The 26511-nt window shown below is 41.0% G+C and overlaps 1 protein-coding gene across 1 annotated transcript; it reads left to right on the top strand.

Annotated features, from left to right (window-relative positions):
* Window positions 1-428: 428 nt before the first annotated feature.
* LOC307265781 (P2X purinoceptor 3-like) lies at window positions 429-21107 on the top strand (the record flags this gene model as incomplete). The annotated part of the gene is made up of 12 exons (XM_080047584.1): window positions 429-550; window positions 3171-3306; window positions 3395-3466; window positions 5337-5406; window positions 6139-6232; window positions 7102-7179; window positions 7282-7423; window positions 7592-7728; window positions 8278-8371; window positions 9076-9141; window positions 12653-12730; window positions 20988-21107. The coding sequence occupies 12 exons, from the start codon at window positions 429-431 to the stop codon at window positions 21105-21107; spliced, it is 1209 nt and encodes a 402-aa protein (XP_079903710.1).
* Window positions 21108-26511: the final 5404 nt, after the last annotated feature.

Raw genomic sequence — 26511 nt, forward strand, 5'->3', positions numbered from 1 at the left:
CGGGCAAAATGGTTAAGTGCGATAGGGATGGAGAGAGAGACAAGAAAATCTATTTAGTTGTAGACAAGTTGATCATGAAGTCTAAAGTTACAGGAAGAGAGCATCAGCTGAGGAGTGGTGTAACTGAGCAACAGGGATTTCTTAACTTGGTTTTAAAGACATCTCTACAGAGGAGGAAGCAGAGATACAGCTCTTGGATACCTGGACACTGCATTCCACATTGGATCTGAAAGTTGGGCACATTTGCGGACCGAAATATCTAAATCTCACAGACAATTTTTTTCAGTTTTAGCCTTTGTATCCTTTATCCACCCATTTTGGAACTGTCTTGATAATATTTAAATATTTAATTTACTCATATCACATACAGAAAATACACAAACAATAGGTTTGTATTGTATTTACTCACACACACACATACTGCTAGAATGTGGACCTTTATAACAGACTTCTTCACCTATGAAACCACTAAGTCAGTTGTAGTGAAAAGCTGGACCATCGGCATTATCAACCGTGTTGTCCAACTCCTCATCATCACTTACTTCATTGGGTGAGTATTCTTCTTCCTTCTGTCAGGTTTGAAAGATTATACAATTTTGATACTTGTTTTAATGTTACAATAGCAGCTGAAATGTATATTCAGAAGACATATGTATAATTCAATGTATTGATTGTTTTATTGCACAGACCAAATTGACTATCATTATCAAATTGAAAAGCAAATAATTCCATGGTGATGAGACTTCATAAGACTAATTTAAGATTACATAGTTGTTGTTGTTTTTTTTGTCTCTAAGCACTGTTATATTATTAAGTATATATTGGTGAAGTGAGTAAATGATAGGTGTTATTACGGCAGTTTTTACACGATTTCCCAAGTTTTGAAAATAATATTATGCACCCTATTCCATTACATGTATTCCTCTTTATTGACACTGTAAAAAAATATCTCCGGGATTTCACTACTAACCAGATCATATGCCACACATTCAAGTGCTGGTAGGAATCCATAAAAAATTATCGGTGCCCAGGACACATTGTTTTTTTTTATCACAATATATTTATTTGAATTTTTTTTAACATTATCGACACTATCAAATTTAAACAACACAATGCATACACAGACAAAACTAAAATTGGATACAGAACAAAACAAAACAAAAACACTTGGCTCACAAATATCTACACTAACAGGACGCAGGCACAAAATAAGAAACAAAAAGGTATAGCAAAACGGGGCTCAGATGTAGCCCCTAGAGATAATAACCAAAATGTCCATCCCCATGTATGAGAGAAAACGCTCACTGACTCTACTGTGCGCCTGGTCCTAAGAGTGTACCAAGCAAGTTAAATAGTCCAAAGACACATATTTTAAAATTGTGTTATGCCAATGAGTTTTGGATGGGGCCATCTCAGATATCCAATTTGAAAGAATACACCTACGTGCACAGAATGTCAACATGTCATATAGCGTTGCTTGGTTTCTATCAATAGTTTGTGCATCCGAATTTCAAAGTAGCATAGGCCTACCTCTATATCTATATATATCTAATATCTAAATCAGTGGACAAGATTGTATCAATTTCTGTTGATACAGTCTGCCAGAAATTCGCTATCTTAATGCAATACCAGTGAGAGTGCCTGTTTCTGTCTTGCACTTTAGACTAATGGGAGACAGATCAGCATTGAACGTATTACGCTGCGGAGGGGAGATATGTGCTCTGTGGAATTGCTTTAATTCTATTGCAGATGCTCAAGGTTTTAGCATTCTTCCAGGCATTAGACCAGTCATCATCCGTGATCTCAACATTGAGTTATTTTTCCCATGTTTTCTTTGTATGACTTGTACCGTGTTGTCATGTTCTTTAAACTATAGACAGTCCTTAGAGAAGCCCCATTCTGTTGTGTAATCCATACACATGAGACATTTGACTGACAAGGAGCGTAGTGTCCTTTACAGAATCTCTTACCTGGAGATAACAAAGTATTTATCAGAGAGTTGACTGAAAGACATACAAATAAATAAATGAGCCTCATTTATGCTCCAATTCCGTGCGTAAATAGAGACGTACGTTTACAACGTCATATCCGTCACTGCCCTCATACTTCCATGCGTCCTTTATGTTGGAATGGACATTAAGCAAATCAACCATTAGTGGGCAGCAGCGCCGCTCAGAGTAAAAAGTTACTCAAATAGGAAGAAGAAGAGTCAAACAGTGAATTAACTGGAATACATATTTTATAATAGGTCCATGGAAGAAACAGCTTTAGCGATATACTACCGTAGCAATGGAAGAGGCTAAACTGGAGGCTGTATTATAGACTGAGGACATCAATCACGACATGTCAAACAAACTAGTCTCGCACGGACCTCCGGTACTTCTCTATTGCTGCCGTCTAGCTGACATTCTTCCCCGTGCGATCCCCGCTCATGCTGCTCATTTGTAGTTGTCTGTCCCTGTGTCCCGGCCGTGTAACTTCATAGATATATAAATGTGTATGTAATTTCGTACCAACTCACACAAACCTCTCCTCAAAAGTTAAGACCTTTTCTAAAGTGTTATGTCTTTCGTTTGTGTTTGGAAACAAATGTACAGTAAGTGAAAGTGAACTGTTGGTTATGCGCCCCCCGTGATCTTCGGTAGTAATGCTCCGTTCTGTCCGTTTGGTCCGCATCCGCAAGCTTGCAGGATACGTGCAGAAATACGGACGTAATGTACGCAGAATACGGACAGAAGGCTCCGTCCGTATCCGTATGCGTATCTAACGTAGAGCATAAATGAGTCTTTACGATAATATCGTAAAGAGCACGGCAGAGACGGTGGGAGAGCCCCATGGACATATAAAGAAAGCCCGGCAGAGAGGTGGGAGGGGCCAGCCAGATCGCACAAATATAGGTCATCCTGAGACCAGAGGACAATCAGGGTATAGAGGCTGAATGGGTTTTTCAGCAAACATCTAAAAAAATAAGTATTAGGGATTACTTACACCATATAAAATTGACAGCAAAGTGCATAATATGTGAGCTTTAATACACAATACTTTTCTTTTTATTGGCTATAAAGAAAGTGTGTACGTTTCTGTCAGACCCAACTATATTAAACATGCCCTACATTTTAAGTATAGCTAGTTTTTAAATGATATGTTATTTGTTTATGTGTGTGCTTCAGGTGGGTGTTTGTCAATGAGAAGGCCTACCAGGTGAGAGACACAGCAATTGAATCCTCAGTGATGACTAAGGTCAAAGGATTTGGAATCTACAATGACAAGGTCATGGATGTTGCAGACTATGTCACTCCTACACAGGTATGGATGGATGGATAAATGGATGGGTGGACTGATGACAGAAAGTACGATACAGTGATGTTGGTTTGCTGTATATTTTTTTCCACAGGGAGCTTCAGTGTTCTGCATAATCACCAAAATGATCACTACAGAGAACCAAGTCCAAGGATACTGTCCTGAGGTCAGCTACTTTTACTATCATAACAACAATTATTCTACCATTAATAACCCTTTCATGCATGATGTCCACCACAGCTATTCAAAAGCTCTTTGCCTGTGTCTTGACTATAGTTGCACTTACGTCGATTGAAGAGTCATCCCATACACTGCAATCCACTGGCCAGCCATTCTCAGTGCAGCACAAATTACTCAAAACTAATATGGCCGACTGACAGCCAGAACTGCTAAGTCCTCTGGTAGAATATATCTTGTTGATCCTTCTATATAACAGTAGGAGACCCTGGCAGGTAAAACATCCAGTTTAAACCAAGTCAGTGTTGCCAACTTAGCGATTTTGTCGCTAGATTTAGCGACTTTTCAGACCCCTTTGGCGACTTTTTTTCAAAAAAGCGACAAGCGACAAATCTAGCTTCTTTTCTGGAGTTATTGGTGACTTTTTCGCCGAAGCAAATATCACTTTTAACGCTTCTCAACGAGCAGCGGGAGCCTCCCGGCCCGTCCCCCGTCACAGAGCATTGACAGACGGCCCGGTCCTCGAGCAGCAGCCCCTCCCAGCTGCGGTCAGAGCAGGAGATACACCTCTCCGCTTGTGTTCCGTTAGCATCATTATTAGCAGTTAGCAGCTTTTCCCACCTCTTCTACAGTCTACGAGTAGTGCAATTCAAAATGTTATGCAGTGCTTTTTTAAACCATGAGCATGTATGATTACTGCTAGACTTAACATTACCACGTTGGTTGTTTATGCGATTGTCACGTTCATAACACTAGAACCTCATCTATTCAAATATTACTGTATAAAACCCCTGTCTACAAATATGCAAATTAGGTGATGACGTCATCTGGCGACTTCTAGCGACTTTTTGGACAGCCAATAGCTACTTTCCTTACTGAAGAGTTGGCAACACTGAACCAAGTAACAACTTCAGGGTAATGTTAGCGTTAAAATGTCCAAGTATTTTGATGTTTCTGGGTTGTATTCATGACAACCAACCTTTAGCTTCCACAACGACGTGGATTTATTCACAGAGGCTCGTACAGGCATCGTTACATCTTCTTTTTACTTACTGTTTACCAAAGTACATAACAGTTATCCTGCAATGCCAGCAGGGGGCATACTCTTATTGTGAACATCACATTCCGCCTTCTTTTTTCAACCAACTGCCAGCACAATCATTCTGACACTGGGCTTACTCTTACATACCACACAAAAACATGGCAAATCAATATTTTTATTTTTTGGCATTTTTATGCTTTATTAATAGTGTAGAGACAGAGTTGAAATGGGGCAGAGAGGGGAGTGACATGCAGAGAACGACCGTGGGCTGGAATCGAACCCGGGTCCGCTGCTGGCCGAGGCCCAGGGGGGGGACGCCCTACCAACTGACAAATCAATCTTAAATTGGCAAATCAATCTTAAATGTACTTCACTAGTTTTTTTTCCCTCGCATTTTAGGCATGAACAAATAACCCAAATGATAATACATAGTTGATGAAATGAATGATTAAAATATCCAAACGCTATACATTCCTTGCCACTGTTACAGTGAAAGGCTTGCTGTTGTATGGTGTGGTGGTGAGCCTGTTGCGCTTCGGCTGACCAACAAGCACAGTGTCACCCGGAGTCACGACAAAAGTCTGCATGGGATTTCATCTTGGCTTTAGCGTCATTGTACATTTTACAGTTTACATCCTGAATTAATGAGAAATGTGTACATTTGACTGATAAATCATTTTAGCTCGCTTAGATGGGAGCAAATGTAGAAAGTGTCTCACTTTACCCCATTCTCCCCTTATACGATCTACTGTTAATAAAATATAATTATTAATACAGCTATGGTGTGTGTGTGTGTGTGTGTGTGTGTGTTACCCAGAGTGAGAAGAAGTATACTTGTACTCAGGACAGCAACTGCACAAGGCACCTCAACAAGCCAGGAAGTTACGGTGAGATCTTCTGTCTCTTTATTGCTATGCACGCCCCTACATTCTCTGCCTCCAGACATTGCCAAAACACTGTCCATGAGTTGGGACTGGTCTTGAGAGCAACAAACATTATATCTTTGTTGAGGTGACAAATTATAATTTTCTAACAAAGATCACAGTTCAAATACACAAGACACTGAATTGAGTTAAGTCTTTATTTTTGTCAATTAACAAATGCAAGCAGTCACACACATGGCAATCGAAATGACTTTTTTCGCTCACCCCTCCTACATCTCTAACACACACTTGGGCTGTGTTCGAAACGGCCTACAAACGTCCTCCCTCCTACATACTCAACATGTAAATATTACTACTTAACAATCGATTGTGTATGCGAGGTTCGTCGGACTGTTTACACTGAAGTATACAGAAGCAATACATTATTTAAAAAAAAATTACTTCTGTGTCGTTTGAAAAGACGCAATGTATTGTGGGACGGTTGAGCAGGAAAAATAACCTATCGATCCATACACAAAATCTTACCCGAAGTAGGTACTCATCCGGGCATTTCACGCCTACACAACTATAACATACTCATATTGACGTCAAAATTAGTATGAGTAGGATGTTAGTATGGCTTTTCGAAACACAGTCATGCAGTTCTAGTATAGAGGGGATCATCGCTCTAATAGAAATACTATTTATCTCTAATCCTAACATTTATTTAAAAAAAACTTTTCTTTCCCTGTTAAGGAATTCTTACAGGAAAATGTGTTCATTTCAACGCCACTGTTAAGATGTGTGAGATAAAAGGATGGTGTCCTGCCGAGATCGACACCATTAAGACGTAAGACAATGCTGTGCATATGATGCAACTATTTCAAGGCTTTTTTTTGTTTGTTCTGCACTGTTATGCTACTGTTGAACAATGACCTGAAATGTTGATGCGTTATCCTGGTAGCAAAGTCAAAATATTAGGGTTGTACCATTTTTCCTGGCTGATCCCAATCAGAGGTTAGATTCTCTGCCCGGCCTGAGATGGGCATACATCGAAAATGAACGACTGTTCGGTGTGAGCCCACTGTTAAAAGTATTGCAATTTTTTTTTACTGTTTTTTTAAGGAACACAAACACTCAACTGAAAAAGTTAAACCACAAACAAAAGACAAAAGAACCACTATGTATATTGCAAGCTTTCTTTAAATGGTAAATGGACTTGACTTATATAGCGCCTTCTAGACGATTTTCTCAGCCCCAAAGCGCTTTACATATCTTACCACATTCACCCATTCATACACACACTCATACACCGATGGCAGTAGCTGTCATGCAAGGCGCTCTCTGAACCATCGGAAGCAATTTGGGGTTCAGTGTCTTGCTCAGGGACACTTCGACATGTGGCGGTGAGACGGGGGATCGAACCTCCGTCCCTGCACTCCAGAGGCGATCTCCCTACCCACTTTACTCTTCTTTCACCGTGTATAACTCCCACACTGAAGATATGCTGCTAGCATATGTAGTTCATTTCAGCATTCACCACAATACAGTGTAGGTAAACAGAATTGTGTCCATTGGCAGAAATGTAAACCTTTTCATGCCATAAAGCAAAGGCAATTATATGCTGACTTTTTAAAGATGAAACATATTTAAAATACAATGCTGTTCATACGTTCAGGTGTTTCTCTCTTCTTCTGAGTTCTTTCTGCTCTCTTTCAGAACGCCAATGATGGAAGTGGAAAATTTTACCATATTTATTAAGAACAGCATCCGCTTCCCGACCTTCGACTACACCAAGTATGACAATCTGAATTTTGAATATGATGTTGATTATGATACTGTTGACACTGATAATGAAGTGTGGCATGTTGACATGTTGATTTGTCTGTATGTGTGCAGAGGGAACTTCCTTCCAACCATCACTGACAGTTACATCAAAAAATGCAACTTTGACAATGTCAACAACACCTACTGCCCCATCTTCAGAGTGGGAGATGTGGTCCGCTATGCACAGCAGAACTTCACTAAACTGGCAGACAAGGTAGAGTCAAGAGACGTGTTTTAAGAGAAGGGGTTTGGTGCAAGTTCGAGTCACGTCTTTTTGAAGACATTGCAAGTCAGTACTGACCATTACAATGACTTTTAACATTTTCCTTTCATAGCTGTGTGTTTTATGTGTGTATTGATTTACATCTCTCATTTGGAAAAGGGAGGAGTGATTGGAATAAAGATCGGGTGGATATGTGATCTGGACAAGTCAGATGACCAGTGTAACCCCTCATACTCATTCACTCGACTGGATGCCATGTCACAGAAGAATTCTGTCTCACCGGGCTACAATTTCAGGTATTTAGCTAAATGGTTGGACTCTTGTGTAGCATCCATACAACTCGAATAAAGAAACATTTACTTTTGGCCAGATTGTGGCTATTCAACATAAAAAAAAAAATGTGTCCCCTTGCATATTTACACAGACCCAGCAGCCAAAAAATTTACTTTTTCCATAATGTTGGTGATTAATTAGGCCTATAGGCTATGTACTATGTATGTAATATTGAAGTTCTCTTTATATTTGGTTGATTTGTTTTAGTTCATATGCAATATTGATACATCACACATACTCATAAAAGCTGTATTTTTATCCCAACGTACTCTACAAATCGCACAAACTGATTGGCTGTGTGGCCCGGGAAGGCCAGTGACTTGCTAATCAACTCATTTTACTGTTGCCATGTGTTGTGTTGGACCCTGCATGGTCCCCAGGGGATCATTTCTAATTATTTTAGTGACAACATGCCCTTTCCTCTACCAACAATATAATCAAACTTCCTTTTTTACACAAGTCATGTACAAACATATCAATATGTTTTAAATAATATATATTTCTTCGTACAGGTTTGCCAAATACTATAAGATGGAGAATGGGACGGACTATCGCACTCTGGTCAAAGCCTATGCCATCAGGTTTGATGTTCTGGTAAATGGAAATGTGAGTATATATACTGTGATATATAGTGGTCACTCTTTCTCAATAAAGTGTAGACATGTCCATTCAGAAATAAATAATATGAAAAGACTCGTGACTTAAAGCTTTTTTTTTTAAATATATATATCTAATTTAATTAATAAATTTATGCTGGAGAGCTCCTGAGAGCAAGGTTTCATTTACAGGAAAGACCAACTTCCAAGTAAACATATACAGGAAAACAATTACAAAACAATAAAGTAGGTAGGAAATTGTACCATGTAGGGCTCTCTGGTGGCGTAGTGGGTACAGCGCGTACCATATTGTCAAAGGCCTTGTAGCAGTGGTTGTGGGTTCAAATCCGGCCAGTCCGGCATGTCATCCCCCTCTCACTTCCCATTTCCACACTATCTCTCTCAGTGATTTTTTTTAAAAGTCTTTATTGAACATGTTAAAAATAATACAAACAAAATAAAACTAATAAACAGTAAAAAAGGAAAGAAATACATATTTTTTTTAAACAAATTAAAAAAAGTTAAGTAGTCAGTTGGCTCAATTAAATCAAAGAAAATGTGTGCGCAAAGTACATTGAGCTACCTTATTATTTAAATAAACTAGCAGAACTAGATACAATTTATTTAAATGAACAGCACTTTATGTATAAAGTGCTAGTGATCCCCATGAGACTGAAACCTGCTGATATGAACCACCGTTCTTCCTTCATATAGGCAGGGAAATTCAACATGATCCCTACACTCATCAACATGGTGGCAGCCTTTACATCAGTGGGCGTGGTGAGTTTTACTGATACATTTTACTACAGGTTAAACTTGAAAAATTTGTATATCGTGCAAAAGTTCATTTATTTCAGTAATTCAACTTAAAAGGCAGTGGCGGCTCCTGACAATAATCTCGGGGGGGGGGGGGGGGGGGGGGTTAATTGTTGCCATGATGGGTAAAATTACCCAAAATGAACCTAAATCAGATAGCTCATATGACAATGTCATATTGCATTTAACAGTTTGTTTTTCCTGTTCATCTGGCATAACCACTCTGGCACCATTAGACAAGCATTGTACTGTACAGTATTTTTGGACATTAAGTTAGTTAATTTTTTGAATAAAATGTATTTAGCTCTAAAATGATTTAATTATCCGGCTGTGGCCATCACAGATAACTTGTCATCTACCAGTGTGCTCCTCAGATAGGCTTCCTTTAAAAGTGAAGAGAGACCTGCTCTACAATTAATCACAATAATCTGATTGACTTGACAGTTGTGTTCTGATTCAACAAAAATGGATGCTGGCATAGCATATGTGCAATCATCACATTGGTTTGCATTACTACCGTCTACCTTTCTTTATATGTCCATGCTGTCTACAGCACCGTTACTTGGTAGGCGGGTTTATGCCGCGGACGGACAGCAGCTAACAGTCTATGGATCAGCTGTTGAACGCCGCAGGCTCGTCCATATGCAGATTGATGTTTAATGTTTGTTTTACCTTTTCTGAGAGATGATGCATAGGGGTGACACCCGAAGTTTTCCATGCGGTGTCTGTGCTGCCATCAAGATGGATAAAAAGCCAGTATACAGTTCATAATCATCATGCAGCGGCAGCAGAACAGAGCGTTAGCGCCTTAGCATCCTGCTAGCCTTGTTAGCCGTTCAAACGAGCCCCGTGAAAATCCGCGTTTATACGATCCCCCAATCCATCTTGGTAGATACTTGCTTGATGGTTAAATTTTTTCTGGAAAGGACCTAGTCCTTTTAATGACATGATCAAGTAGCTTGCCAGCCTACCCTGAGTTGATATTAGTTATGTTGGTCTTGAATCTGACCGCTTTGGGCAGCAGACCGGACATGTGACTGTATCAGTCACTGTAATTGGTTCATTGTTTACTGTACGTATGACGACAACACGTTAGGGCGAGCACCCCCGGAACCCATAGAGATTGCATTGCGAAGCCTGCAGTTTGAAAAAAAAAAGTTTTACATTGAAGTCTATGAGAGCGCTCAGGGCGATTTTCAACCAGCCCGAAATCGCCCCGGAGTGACGGTACAGAGCACAGACGCTGATTGTACAATGATATTTATACTTAGATGCAGGTAAAAACTGTATTGAAATAATAAAGTATGATTAGAAATACAAAAAAAAATAAAAAATTCTCATCATTATTATATTTTTGTTTTTTGCTGGTATGGCTCAAGGAGGGTGTCGCCCTATCGCCCTCTATGGGCGAGTCACCGCTGTTAAAAGGTGAAAATAATATAGTATAGACTCATTATATGCAAAGTGAGATATCTCAAGCCTTTATTTTTTTTAATCATTTTGATTATTATGGCTTACAGCTAATGAAAACCAGAAAAGTTGAATATCGCATGAAATCAATAAAAAGGGATTTTAAATACAGAAATGTCAGCCCTCTACAAAGTATAATCATCCATATTGTAATGGTGAATGGTGCAGGATATGGTTATGGTCTGATAGCAACAGCTTCGGTTAGCATGAAGTCTCGGTAGGCAACTTGTCAGATTCTTCTCACAGTACTTTTATTACACATTGACCATATCAAGCCAGGTCTCTACGGCACTATATCAATTAAGCATACACGCGTTCAGGAACATAGTCCGAGATTCCTGCCTACACCAACTCCTTACAAAATAAAGAATATAAAACGGAGACTTCACTCGTAGGCTGCATAGTTACTTTTAGCAGAGCGGAGAAGCACATGCACTTCTTCTTCATGTTCAACATTACATTCCACAGCAAACAAAGAGAGGCGCCACCTAGTGGTGCTACATGTTGTAAAACCGACTGTTACATATTCCCCCGTTTATAATACAGCTGTCCTCAGCCGCACACAGCAGAAGAAGCAACCAAACTAAACTTAACGTTTCACAATACATTACTACTCCATAGAAAGTTAGCCATTATATTCACAGGGCAAGAAATAATGCTCAGCGTAATGATATACAAGCGGACAGAAAACAAAAGGAGGCGACACATAGTGGCGCTACATGTTATAAAACTGACTGTTACATATTCCCCCCTGTTTATAATACGGCTGTCCTCAGCCGTACACAACAGAGGAAGTAACCTAACTAAACTAAACGTTTCATAATACATTACTACTCCGCAGACAGATAGCTACGGTGGCGCTGAGCATTCACCAAAAAAATTAAAAATTCACAGCTAATGTAGCCGTTAGCACACTCGGGATCTCGTAATTACGAGAAAAGATCTCGTATTTTTTATATTTGGTGAATGCTCAGCGCCACCGTAGATAGCCATTATATTCACAGGGCAAGAAATAATGCTCCGCGTAATGATATACAAGCGGACAGAAAACAAAAAGAACACCTAGTGGCGCTACATGTCTTGCCTCAATTCCAATTCATTTTCCGTGATATTCTACTAATATGAGTTTCACCTGTAAACACAACCAGTCTAAAAGTTAATTATCTGCCTGACATTTTTAATTTAGTTTTTTCTTTGTTTCTCAGAGGTGCTCAATTACCCTTTTATCTCAGGTTTTAGGGTTTTGTCTTAAATACAATTTGATCTTTGTTGAACTTAAATACATTACCTAAAGGCAGGGTCGCTAATGGTGGAGAAAACTAGCAAGATGTGAAAGTAGCATCTCCTCAGGGCTCTGTCTAAACCACAGAATTAATGGAGTTGCCAGCGTGTCTGTACAAGAGAGGTCTGCAAATGACTAGGTGTAATGTTGGCTTTTACCTGAATTATCAGTTTTCTTGTGGATATTTTTTGAAAGAAGTCCACTTCTAGGAAGATTTTCAGGCACCTTTGATGATTTGCCTTTATGGTGGACTGATGGAGCTCAAACTTTTGTGATAAATTTAAAGTTACATTTACATTTAAAAGTAACAGACCACTGCAGTGGTAAAGTTTTCTCTTCCAGTAGACTCAATAAAACGGCTTTGTTCAGGCTCAATATGGCAAGGGTACATGCAGGAAGGAATGAGGAATTTCATTCTGTGGACTGGGAGGCACTGATTGGTGGGCATTTTTACAGGATTACAGCAGCCTCAGATGACAGACCTTTTTTCTGACCTTATTCAGAGCGCGTTAGCTATTCATTGCTGTCTGAATGTAAAGACAATTTAAAACAACATTTAAAAAAGTGTATATTGGATAATACTACAGACCCTGCATTTAAATTTATATTTAATATATCGCTGAAACTAAACATACTTTGTTTGGAACTTTGTATAATAAAGTCATTTGGAAGCTGTTACTCTCTTAACATTATGGTTTAATGATTTGAATTATTATCATGTAGGGCACAGTGCTGTGTGACATCATTCTGCTGAACTTCCTGAAAGGAGCAGAGCAGTACAAGGCCAAGAAATTTGAAGAGGTAAGGCACACCGTTCTTAAGATCACTGGACAAAATGTAATATGAACTGGATTCGACCATATGTCAATCAAAATTATGGTAATTATGGGGTATGGCAAACCTTAACCCATTGATGACTATGGCAATCTAGGATGCATGTCCTTAAAGGCCCTGGCAACCCAAATCCACTAAATCCTTGTAACTATGTTATTTGGGGAGTAAAATTAATTTTAATATGTATATGAAAGGTTTTAGGAATAGCTGACAACCCCCCGCTAAGCTACTGTCATGTCAGTTGGTCGACCACTTGAATAATACTGATTCGAATGTTGCATGACAAGCCGTTTTCACACGCATCTCCATTCTAACATACATTGGAATTCCCGAATTTTGGCTTGGAGTTTTGTTTTCACACGACACGCGATTCTAAAAGACTATAAAAACAATTGTATACCATCTCTCTGGTGCCGCGCAAGAGATACAGACTGTCTCTTTGCGCCTGAGCCTACACTCAAAGCCCCGTCTGAGCGAAGCATTGCTTCTACCGGTTAAAGTGTGATGGTAACGTTCACAGTGAGACCTCGCAAGCCGCCGTGCAGAAAAACTATGTGGTTTGAGACTAAATGATCACCGGGGATTCCTATTGCATGTCCCGAGCCTGGATACACAGAGACATGTCTCCAAACTGACTACGCGACTAACTGTAAAGTGAAACAACCGCCTCGCTCCGTTAGTTTCAGTCTACAGCCGACACAGTTAACCTCTTAAACCCTAGGCCTCTGGCTCAGGATTCCGTTCGAAAATGACATGCCCATAATGAATAGAGTATATCTCTGCAACTACATGGTCTATATGAATAATCTTGGTATCATAATAAAGGTAACACTTGTGAGATTGCTGTAAAGGTGTAAGCATTAGTCTAGATGTTACTGGGTCAGAGTAAATGAAGATGGAACACAGCATAAATGAAATATTTCATTTCCGCCTAACAGAACTGTACACTTTAGTGAGTGAATATCCCCTTTGAATCATGCAGTTGCAGCCCAAATCCTCCAGTAAATAATAGCATGCAATCTGAACATTACCTGTGCCAAGATTGATGCTAATAAAGTAAAGCAGAGCAAAGTTAGAGAGGTTTTAGTAGAGAAATCTTTCAGGCGGAAATTAGCCATTTGGGCACACCCATTTGAATACTGTTCTAAAAACTGTTTTGGCTTTGTTTTGAAAAATAAACCACACCTAATATACATTTTCCCATTCAAAGAACACCATACAAAGTAACTAAGGTTTATCTCCAACTGGAGCAGATTTAATAATAATAATAATAATAATAATAATATATAATAAAATAATAACAGTAATACTAATAATACACATATTATTACATTTATAATACAATAATAATAGTAATACTAATAATACATATCTAAATATACATCTTTATATATACAAATTAGAACAAAAAGAACAATACAATTGTTATAACAGTAACAATGAAACTAAACTACACAAGTAAAAACACGCTGCAAAAAACTCTGAATGTCAGCTATATTTACACTACTAAAACAAACTGGCAAGAACTCCAAACATCAAATATATTTACACTAATGTAAGTCATGCCATTGCTGGAAGCAGTTCTTTTTAGATGTGAAGCAAAGAGGGACCTGGCATTGCCTGCAGTAAACCGGTGTCTTCACCCTCGGCAAGCCAGCATCCTGGCACAACCTGCAGTACCTCCTGGACTGTGTGGCATTGCTCCCATAATACATTGGCATGCAGGTGAGTTGTGGTGGTGGTGGCGGTGGTGGTGGTGGTGGTGGTGCTGAGCCTTCAGCAAACTCCACCATCTCTGCAGCAAGCTGCTCCCTAAAGGTCTTTTGGGTGTGTGGCGTTGTCATGGTGGGCTCATTCCTTATCTTGAACAGCTCCTTGTGGAGAAGGAAACTGTTCACCACAGCAATGTCCACAAAGTGATAAAAGAACGTTTTGTACCATTTCATGGTCTTGTGGCTGACACTGTAGTACCCGATCAGAGCATCTGACAGATCCACACCACCCATGTTCTGATTGTAGTCAGCTACAGCGTCTGGAACAGGTATGGCCTTGGTCTGCCACACACCAGCCTCTTTCACTTGCCGTTTCACCGTCCGTCCACTGAAGGCTTCATGCACTGTAGAGCACATGTTCACTTCCCGGGTGTCCATCCACTTCACGAACAGGAGTTTTTCGTTCCTTATCCACCGCAGATCTCCCCTCTCAGCCTTTTTGGGTAAGTCATTACCCTCAGCCTGTGGAAAACCAATTCGATTCTTCCTTATGGTCCCACAACAGCCAATGTCTTTTTTTGACAAATCCAGAAAGAGGGCAGGGCTTGTGTAGAAATTATCTACATACAGTGTGTAGCCCCCACCGAGCAGAGGAAATGGCAGAAGGTCCATCACTGAAGAGTAGCTCAGACCCTGGCCTGTTGTGAACGCACTTTTACCACAGTACACAAAAAAGTTCCAGGTATACGCTATTGCGGAGTCTGCAAGTACAAACAGTTTGTACCCCCACTTTGTCGGCTTGTCTTTCATGTACTGCTTCATGCTGATGCGGGCCTTGGATGCCACCATTCTTTCATCAATGGAGATGTTCTTATTTGGCTGGAAATTTGCTTGGCAGGCAGTCACGATGTCAGTGTACAGGGGCTTGATTTTGAAGAGTCTGTCATATTCAGCCGTGTTCCTCTTGCGCTCATTCTCTTCATCCTCTCTTGGGTTGCTCAGGTGCAGCGACCACAAGATGGCTTCAAAGCGGTCCCGGGGCATCTTTTCACTGGGGAAGGCAAAGTTATATGGCCACTGCTTTCTCCAGTAATCCGCTCGGTGGTGCACATTCACAAGGCCAGAGAAAATAATAATGGCCATGAAAACATAAAAATCGCTCACCGTCAGAGCTCTCCAAATAAACTTTTTTCCAGCCTGTAATCTCTTGACAGCGTTGGCATTGGTGTTGTCAATGATGCTACGGACTACAGTGGCGCTAAAAAAAAGCTGGAAGAGTGAAAGGGGGGACCATGAGGCCTTGGTGTCAAATGTGGGGCCAGGGATCCTGGCTGGCATGAATCTGAGTGGGTCCGGTCTTTTGTCTTTCTCCGCTCTGTTGTGCCAGCTCATTTCTTCCTCCTTCCCTCTGGAAGTAGCAGACCCAACTCGAGCACGCTTTGGATTTGCCGATTTCCTTTTTTTAGGTTGTGTTACTTCAGGTGAATCTGAGTCGGATGAGGATGGCAATGGCTGAGGAAGGGGAGCTGAAACACGTCGAGTGGAGCGGCCTCGCAGTGGCTGAGAGATGGGAGTAGGCCTACATGCTGATGATGGCCCTGGCTGTGGCTGAGGGGGTGGGGCAGATGCCGTTGCAAAAGCACCTCTTTGCTCATCATCATCATCATCACTGTGGAAGAAAAACAAATATATTAATTCACTCATCTAAAATGTGACTCCAAACAGAAAACACTATGTTGAGGTCAACAGGCCCTGTAATTTGGAATTCAACAAACAAGTCTGAACGAGTTTGAGTGTGTGTAGCCTATTTATTTACTAAATTAATTTAAGGATAGGTCTACTAATAATCTATCTATCTATCCATCCATCCATCCATCCATCTCCAGTTTTATAAATGTAGATCGGTAATTTGACACCAAATCAATAAGTAATCAATAATCCATCCATCCATCCATATCCAGTTTTATAAATGTAGATGTAATTTGACAACAAATCAATAAGTAATCAATAAAAAAACAGAGATTACATACCTTTGCGGTGATGGAATTTGGTAATCTGAATCGCTGCTGTGGTCCGGATCCAGTTCTCGCCGCAGTAGGTCCTCCTCCTCCGACGGTGAGTCCACAGGAATAAGCCGGGCGCCGCTATCATTTTCAAGTATTGCAAGTACCTCCGAAACTGAAAACAATGTTTCTATTCCTGTCTGCCATTATTTGTGTGGTGGCAAAATGTCAAGAAAACCCAAAAAAGTGTCTACTATCTCAAAAGTCAAAAACCGCTGTTAGTGTTTTGTTGTGGAGCTGTCAATTTTCGCGGGGCGGTCACTCGCGACGTCTTCATTCAATCCATTGGTCAATGTGGATCCGTCAGAGCCAATAGGATCGAGGTACAGTCCCCCAGAAACACCACAACAACACTTATCCGCCAATCACAAGGAGGCAACACTGTGTTCATATGATTGCTGTTTGTATAGGCTACTATCTATGTTTGTATCGTTAGCATGATTATGAAGTAGCATAATCGCTAGCGCCGATTTTTCGGACATGAGCCGTTAGCGTCTTTTTTTCTACCTACTCACTTAGTTGCTTGGTGTCAGACTTGTGTTTCGATTTGGTCAAAATGGATATCATAAGCTTTTAGCCGAGCTTCTTTCCGTTAAGTGGGTGTGCTTTATGACATGTTGCTACATGGTTAGCATTCCCGTATTAGTGTATGTTGTGAAAAGCGCAGCTGCCCCCGGTACCGGGGGCTCTCGGGCGGAAGAGGTTAATATGCTCACCACCTGCGCATTGACAACATTAAAATAAAGCCTCTCATTCTTATTAGGCTATCATAAGGGCTTTGCAAATGATTAAATCTGAACATTACGGAGGCAGTGGTGGCACTGGTGCGTAAAAGGACAGAGCAGTTGGCAAGCTCTCCTCACTACTACTGCCACAGCAAAAAAGCCAAGTCGATCGCTGTGCCGATTCGTGCCTCTGACACGTTGACTCACAACATAATGAGTCGAGGCTTTGAATTCAGTGCTGGGGATGTGGAGCTCTTTGGCCATTTCCCGTGCCTCTTTTTCCTCTCGTCGCATCGTTCTCTCTCCCAGCGCACACACGCATGTCCCGACCGCTTCCGAAAGCACAGCAAGTTTTCCACCTGAAAAGTTGGACACAAGCCCTGAAGCTGAATAATCGCTCTGGTAACGGTCAGTTTATTACTGGACGCCGGATATTAGACCCCAAATACTAAACAACCCGACTTTTTACGACCTATTTCCAGGGGGAAACCCCTGCGATCGCATATCGCAACATCATCTCACGTGATGAGCATCATTATCTCTATTCCCACTCCTATCCTCAGAAAAATCTGATTTTAAAAATGCATCTGGCTTAAATGGATATGGGATTTTTTGCAAGTTAAACGAGAAATAAACTAATAAGAGATATCGTAACAATAAATAGGCTACGAGACAGATCTTTGTCTCGTAGCCTATTTATTGTTAGGATATCTCTTATTAGTTTATTTCTCGTTTAACTCTTTTTAATATGTTGCCACTTGGAGATGTCATCAGGAGGCATGGCATACATTTCCATCGTTATGCTGATGATACACAACTGTACATTGCCGTGTCCCCTGATGACCCAGAGCCAATCGATGCTCTTTTTGATTGTATTTTAGATATCAAGTCATGGATGGCAGAGAACTTTCTACAGCTCAACCAGGACAAAACTGAGGTTTTAATTATTGGTCCTGAAGCACAGAGAGAAAAAATGAACGCTAAACTTCAAACCCTGGCACTTAAACCCAGCCAACAAGTTAAAAACCTGGGTGTTATTTTTGATTCGGATCTTAGCTTTGTCCAACCCATAAGAAACATCACAAAAACAGCTTTTTATCATCTTAAGAACATTGCCAGAGTGAGCCCATTTCTCTCTCAAGCCAACACAGAGACATTAATGCATTCTTTTATTACCTGCAGAATTGACTATTGTAATGCCCTACTTTCTGGTCTTCCCAAGAAAAGTATTGCTAAACTACAATTACTCCAAAACTCAGCTGCACGGTTGCTGACGAGGACCAGAAAGAGGGCACACATTACTCCCATTTTAAAGTCTCTGCATTGGCTACCTGTGTCCTTCAGAATTGATTTTAAGATCCTTTTATTGGTTTATAAAGCTCTTAATGGTCTTAGTCCTAGTTATTTATCAGATTTGCTTTTATCATATGAACCCTCTCGAACCCTCAGGTCTTCTGGCAGTGGTCTTTTAATTGTTCCAAAACTCACGTGAGGCATCCTTCTCTTAAGGCTGTTACATTACTCCACGAGAAGAAAGAACAAAGTTCTCGGTGACAGAGCTGAAAGAAGTTCTTTCTGATCTGACATTACATACTTCACGAGAACTCAACTGCCGAACTCCTCACCGCGGCGCATTGTTACCATGGTAATTGACTCAGTAGCGCCAGCTGATTTCACTTCGCTTTCCTCATTGACTTCAGACTGACCAATCACACAATAGTTCTCGGACAAGCTGCGAGAAGAAAGTTCGGCCCGGGTGATGTGTCGAGAACAAGCTGCGAGAACAGCTGAACAAGAGTTGAGAGAAGAAAATGACGTCACTGAGAACTTTGTTCTTTCTTCTTGCGGAGTATGTAACAGCCTTTACTACGCCCCTCGTCTGTGGAACACCCTGCCTGATAACCTGAGGGCCGCAGAGTGTTGATATTTTTAAGGGCAAACTAAAAACTTACCTTTTTAGTCAGGCTTTTTAATTAAGCAACTTTTTATTCAGTTATTTCATTATTTATTTAATAATTTTATATATTTTATAGCCTATTTTATTTATATATGTAACCTGCTTTTATTTAATTTTTTACAACTACTTTTATTAGTTATTTAATTTATTGATTATTATTATTACAATTTTTAAATGTTGGTTGTATTAAGCACTTTGTTACATTTGATTGTATGAAAAGTGCTATATAAATAAAGTTTGATTGATTGTTTAAATCTGATTAGGATTAGTCTTCCTACGTGAACGGTAGTAACCAGACCGAATAAGAACGAAAATTTTGGTGCCTCATATAGTTGCCGTCCCCTGGTGTAGTACGTCACGTTTGAAGTTTGACTGACTGATCACACTTCATGTCATGATTGGATGAAGCTTTTCCATTTGGGGATGTTGTTCTGTAGACAAGTGCGAGTAGTATTTCTCACCGTGCTCTTGCCAAGCCCCAACCACAGCGAGTTCTACCAGCATCAAATGCGGAATGGACAAACAAGAGACTTACACATTGTCACTGCAGATTAACGTGTCACCTCAAGTTAATAATATGCTTTTGGCTATTGCATTTTTCACGGTGTTTGAATGGTGCACAGTGGTCTGGCCGACACATCTGAAGTGAATGTAGTGATTATAGCCGATCAGTGCCGAAACAACACACTCACCTGTTTCCTCCACTATCGTCATATTTTTGCACTGTTATGTTCCAGCACACGACTGAGTTTGTGTGTGTGTTTGAACACAAGAGAAACTATGGGTGACTAGAGAGTATATTCCCATGTGTTTGATTGATGGTTGTGTAACAATGATGATGAAAATCCTGTTTGCCACAAGCTTAATAGTTTATTTTTAGGGAATTTGATGTGATTGATTTGAGGCTCCATGTTATTTTCTGTCTTATTTAATGTCTTTTCTCTCTCATTCGTTTTCAAAAAAAGGTTTTATCAATGTTACGTATGGCCATGTGTTTTTTTGGTGTGCGTGTGTGCCCTTCTCTTAGTTTGCCACTGATTGAGTGAGCTCAGGTGTGCTGAGCCACTCAAACACAGGTGTGTTCAATTAGTTCTGCTTCTAGGGGCAGTATTTAAGCAGGAGAACTTGAGACTTTAGGCTCTCCCTTTGTGCCACTTTGCAGCAGACCATGCTGTGGGTGGGTTGTGCTGTTTGCCGGTGTTCTGCCAATTTTTGCTCTGTTGTCAGATTTTGCTACCGTAGTGCGACTTGATAGCAGAGTCTATCAAATCATGCTACCGTATCAGCAAATGCTACCTTACGTCTTTGGTAGCGTATTTGATCTGTAGACCAATTACCTCTATCAAGCAATGCTCCCACTGCAGAATCACGTTATTTTACACACCCCTCCCAGATCACCAGCGACAACTTTCTCCGCTCTGAGTCCCGTAAAGATAACTCATAGCTATAATTTTATTTCTACATTTAGCAGCAAAGCCAGTGTCTACATGTATATGCTTACAGGTCAAAAGGTGCAATGTAAAACATGTGTAACATAACTGCGCAGTTTAAAAACATGTTTTAAAGAAAATACTCTCAATCAATAGATTTGCCCTGCCCCCTGAGACACTTTGGCAGGAATGCAGAAAAACAACTAAAGAAAAACGCACACACACAAAAAAAAGACACTCATTCATGGTGATTTAGGTGGAAAGGTTGTGTGTTATACTGTATCTTAAGAGCGAAATATCACTGTTTTCTTTTCTCTCTCTCTTTCATATATTGTAGGTATCGGACAGCCCGCTGACCCGAAGCAAAGGTTTATACCGCTCACAGCTGTCACTCCGACTTAATACCATCATGAGATCCAGTGACTCAGGAGCCTTTTCTATTGAACATTACAGCTAGGGCAGAGGATCAAGGAAAACTGGTGTGGGTTGGGTTACTCATTACTATGTTAAAGTTTGAGGTATTATCAAATACATGCATTCTTTGCCCTCTTGATATAATTTGGGCTGGGCAATTAATCGAAACCAACATTCAGACCCTGTAATCAATTTAAATTTACACACGTGGATTATTTTGATTTGGCCCGTCTTTTTCTTTTCTTTTCTTTTTTTACTTTTAAATCAGCAGTGATTTAGTGCCATTTTATTTTATTTCTATCTATTTAAATGTTTGTTTACCAGAGATTCAAGTTATTTTCACATGGAAAACTTAAATAAACTTTTTTTTAACTTGCAGGAAATGCACGTTATTTATTTTCTCCTGTTTTAGAGAACTTGATTTTTACTTAAACTGCGATGCTTTGATTTCAGTTGGAAATATTCAATAAATAACATCGGTGCGTTTTCCTTAATTTTTCGTTTTTAGTCACAAAGCTATACCAGTCGTGTTTACCTGTAGAAGCAAGCATAATTTCAGTGCATGCCGATCCAACTGCATCCATTCTTACTAACTTGGAGAGATCGCCCCTTTTTAGTTTACATAATGGCTGAGCCCAGTGCTGTTTGCCCTATGAATAGAGCCATTGGCTATTGGCATCAGAAACAACCCCAAAATTACCCCCGTACACCTTGTTAAGATGGACCATCACATAGCCCTGTATGCTGCTGATATAAGCTTGTTTTTCTCGCAGTTTGAATAATTTTTTCCGCCTCTAATGGACCTTATAACAAACTTTGGAAGGCGCCATATCACTATCTGCATTGTCACAGGCAGAGAGGAAAATGGAAAGCATGTCCGGTGTACACTGTCAATGAATAAGGAGACCTAAAATTGTCTGTGTATTGGAATGCATCTTCTTAAAAAAAAAAAAAAAAAAAAAACTTTTAACTGTATCAGTAGCTGTGTATCTGAATCTTATGGCAGTGGGGGCGGGACCTGATAAGCTTTTGGGTTCTCTTTCGGACGATAACACAAAGTAATGTGTGAATATGCAAAGAGAAAATTGTGTGTAATTGTCCGGAAGAATAATAATAAATAAATAAAAATGTTAAACAATATGAACACAATTAACATTAATTTGCACACTACCGTTCCCCACCGACACACAATTGGCGCCAGCCCCCCAGCACCTCGCCCCCAGAGAGCACGCCCCAGTGCGGCACTAGTCTCGAGGAGGACCGGGGCCATAGAGAATAGACAGTGTGTATATAGCCAAATGCACCGCTGCCACGAGGAGCAACCACAGCCGAAACCAGCCCATGAGGCAAGGCCAGAGGCGCCAAGCACAAAGGGCGCGACACATCCGCCATCGGCACAGCCAGAGCTAGGATCGGCCGGAGGAGTACCGACGCCAGGCAGCGAAACACAGACGCCAACAACGACGCCACAGAGCGGACCGCCAGGCAGGGATAAATTATTAAAACAGTTTAAAAACAGTTAAAACGCAAATTGCATAGATTGCTTCTAACCGCCCCAGGACAATCTATCCGCAGTTCTCCCGAGGCGGTCAAAAGCAATTGTCATTAAATATAATTTCAAAATTATAAATGAGAAAGATGTGAAATACCGATAATAATGAAGATAACCTGAAGTTGGTGTATTCTCTTATTAACATTTTCATTGGTATTGAATTTGTTGCAAATTGCGGCCCAACTATTTATTTGCTCAGTCCCAGCAGTATGGCTTTTAGATTTAATAACCGGATGGTCTCAAACTATTTTTTTTAAGAGATTTTTTTCAAATTCATTAAAGTTTATTGACAGGATTTTTTTAGCCTCAGGCATTGTTTTTTCTCACAAGCAATGGTGTTTCTGCTCCACTCCGGGTTTTTATGATCACCGTTGGACCAGCAGCATGTGCTCATCAGGCTTACTTACCTTACTCCAGAGGGGTATACTACGAAGCGAGATTAAGGGCTGAGCAAGGTCTGTTGAGTCTAAAGCCAGAATTTTCAGTATCACGAAAGGTGGCTCTCTTTTTACCTGGCTAGATCACCGTGGTAACAGAGGCTGCACGGCTAACCTGCTCAGACTAGTTTTTGTTTCAGAGTTTGAGTTTAAATTCGGCACTTAAGGTACGAACACACTGCACATCGCCGCGCGGCGAGTTTACATAGAAAGTCAATGTATTTCGAGCGCCGCCGCGCGAATCGGCGGCCGGCGGATCACGCGGCGCAGCCAGGGGCGGCGCGGCGCGACTGCTGCGGCCGCCGCAGAAGTTGAAAATATTGAACTTTTCGCCGCCGGCCGCGCCGCGATAGCCAATCAGCGTTGAGCTCCTCCCGACATCACTCGGGTGAGTCTGCTGAGCTACAAGACACGTGAAACCTGGCTGGCGGTGCAGCCGGGACAGGAGGGATGAAGGGAAAAAAGAAGGAAAAGACAGAGAGACGGAGAGAGAGAGAGAAAGTTCCAACACATCGATAAAATGTATGACAGCAGTTTAATGAGACACCTTTTAGTAAAAGGAGCAAGGAATAGACTCACATTATAGAAGAGAGAAGGAGAGAAAGCCAGGGAAGATGTACTGCAGATGAGTGAATATGCAGAGACAATAAAAACTAAATATGACAACTGACACTTCCAAACATTTCCCTAAACATCTGAAAATCTGTTTGGGTTTTCTCTACATGTTGATATGCCGGCGTGAATGTGTAGCCTATATGCACGGCCATGGATACATATGTGCGTGTGTGTGTGTGTGTGTGTGGGCGGGTTGTGTGTGTATGTGTGTGTGGGCGCATGTGTGGGTGTGTTTACGAAGCTTGGGTGGCAGGTGGCGGGGAGAAATGTGTGAGAGGTGCAGTGAGACCAATACAAGGGCCGATGGCAGAGATGATGAAGGCAGAATAGCCTACTTCAGAGACGCTCCCAACAAAAACAAATCAGTAAAGATGATGAGAGAGATGTAAATAGCGGGGAGAAACTGGGCGTGCACATTCAATGAGTCATCGGGTGGCGGCGGACACAAATGAGCCAAAATGATCACGCGGCGCGGAACCTGCGATTCGCGCGGCCAACCGCTGTGCAGTGTGTTCGCAACTTTAGAGCGCTGCCCTTTAAGGAAACAACACATTTTGAAATCCCGCGGACCTGACTATATTGTCTGAGCGATACAGTCTCACTGAGGAAACTCGTTAAATAAGTATAAACTTATTGATCAGTAATATAGTGACATAAGGCTTACAGCAGAGTGAACTGTCACATCGCGCACATATACTACTTTTCTGGTCTTCATTTCTTGTTAAAAACTGCCATAGAGCAACCTGACACGAATCACATCACAAAAAACTATGTAGATTTTCGGGACACTCTTCCTCTTACCCTAGCGAGCACAGCAGTCTCTCTCTACACACTGCTTTGAGCTTCTCTGCCCCTCCCCCCCCCTGCTGCAAACCCCACTTCGTTGTGATTGGTTACCTTCCTTCCAGCGGCGGGAAATTTTCAGGAAGGTGGGGGTATGCAGCCGGAGCTTGCCTGAGCGGCAGCATTACCATACATGGAAACATGACGGAAACGACCCGAGCGTGACAGAAACAATCCGGTAATTTGAACGAGTTCGGCTCGACCGGCTGCTATAGTGTTTAGTGCTCTGAGTCTGCATAGCCACCCCAGACGGTCAGCAGGGAATACGTCAAAATGCATGTACGTAATTATTTGATACTCTAGTATGGTTAAACATGAATATAAATCATTATAACAACGTTTATAGGTCATAAAAGTCGAAAAGTATCATAGGTCCTCTTTAACGCGCATAATTGGAGGGAGGAGCTACAGCAGGTAGAGCGTGTCAGGGAGGGACCAGAGAGAACACAAGTGGAGCGGTTGAGGTATTTGGGGGCCTCTACGGATTCTCTTTTTTGAAAGAGAAAGAGTGTCTGTAGAGACAGCCCCCGCTGGAGCTGCAGTAGAGGACCGGGACAGAACAACAGGAGTTAGCAATTAGCCCAGCCAGGTACCTGTAGCTATACCATAAGCTAACGTTGTCACTCTCCAAAATGCATGTCATCATCAATCTTTCAGTAGGCTAACATTATGGAAGGGGCAAGCTTGATTAGCTAGTGTAGCCTACCAAAAGTTATTACCGTACTTTCCGTACTATAAGCCGCATTGGACTATAAGCCGCAGGTGTTATAATGTTTAATTACCATATGTAAGAGTTCGTGCACAGAGGATTGTCGGGAAAGATTGCCTAAAGATTGCCTAAGTCACCATTTAAAATAAGAAGGGCAGCAGATAATATAAAATGATTGTCCTACAATTTAAATACATATGAATAACTCACCAAAGCTGATAGTTGTAGGCCTATATCCAACCGCGTAATGCTCACTCCATGTCCGTGAATAATTACCGCGACTAATTCCTCATTAACGGAACGTTACACCGGTCGGTTTTTTAATCTTATCCCCATATTCCCTATTGAAGGCTTCTTAACTGTTGTTAACTCGGAGCGAATGTGTCTGAAGTAAGCCTTGCTTCTTCTTTTCTTTCCAAGCGTAGAGCACCTTGCATGCTCACCTGGAGTCTACTCATTACTAACAGAGTAACAGGTGTCATCTCCCCTTTTTATAAACGTAACTTTATCATCTGCTTTGAAATAATTGGACAGTTATATTCCTGAAAATGTTCTGGAGAAGAAAGGAGAGACCGTGTTCAGCTCCGCGGTGCTGTGGAGAACACAGGCTGCGACGCGGTGGAACGGAGGTGGCAGTTATTTCCCGTTGATGTTTGACACAACGCTCAGTTTATTGCACTTGCATCAAAATATTTAATTTTGTTAAACTTTATTTTATCCATTTTGTGCCGTTTTGTACACATATATAACATTTTAAAATAGGGGCAGCCGCGGCCCGCCGGCCTAAAGGCTACAGACACTTAAAAAAAAAAAAAAAAAAAAGATTTTCCTCATCCACCAATCGAGTTCATTTGAAACGAGGAGTACTCGAGTACTCGATTACTGACGCCCATCCCTAGTAGCTACAGAACATATACTGTGCTGTGTAATAACAGGGTCGAAAAATGTCGCGGCTTGTAGTCTGAAAAGTACAGTACCTGTTCATCAGTGCCTGTTGGTGCATCTGAAAAGACAGATGGCACCTCATTCGTTTTCAGGGATTTTTTATTGCGGGTTTTCTCGAAGTCGTCCGGTCTGAAATGATCGCAACAAATACACCGTTCGCGAACAGTTTCCGCCGGTGTATTGATGTCCAAGCAAGCAGCAACAAGCCACAGTTGCGTCCTTTCTGGATCTCTCACTGGAAATTTGTGGAAACTTTGTGGTGTCCATCTGTAGGGTTTATTTGTACAATTCCTGAATGCACACTGACCATGATGCCTAGTCGTTCGTTTCAGTTTCTGTCCCACGC

The sequence above is a fragment of the Ammodytes marinus genome (assembly GCF_949987685.1).
Source record: "Ammodytes marinus genome assembly, chromosome: 19".
In the NCBI taxonomy this organism is placed as follows: Eukaryota; Metazoa; Chordata; class Actinopteri; order Uranoscopiformes; family Ammodytidae; genus Ammodytes; species Ammodytes marinus.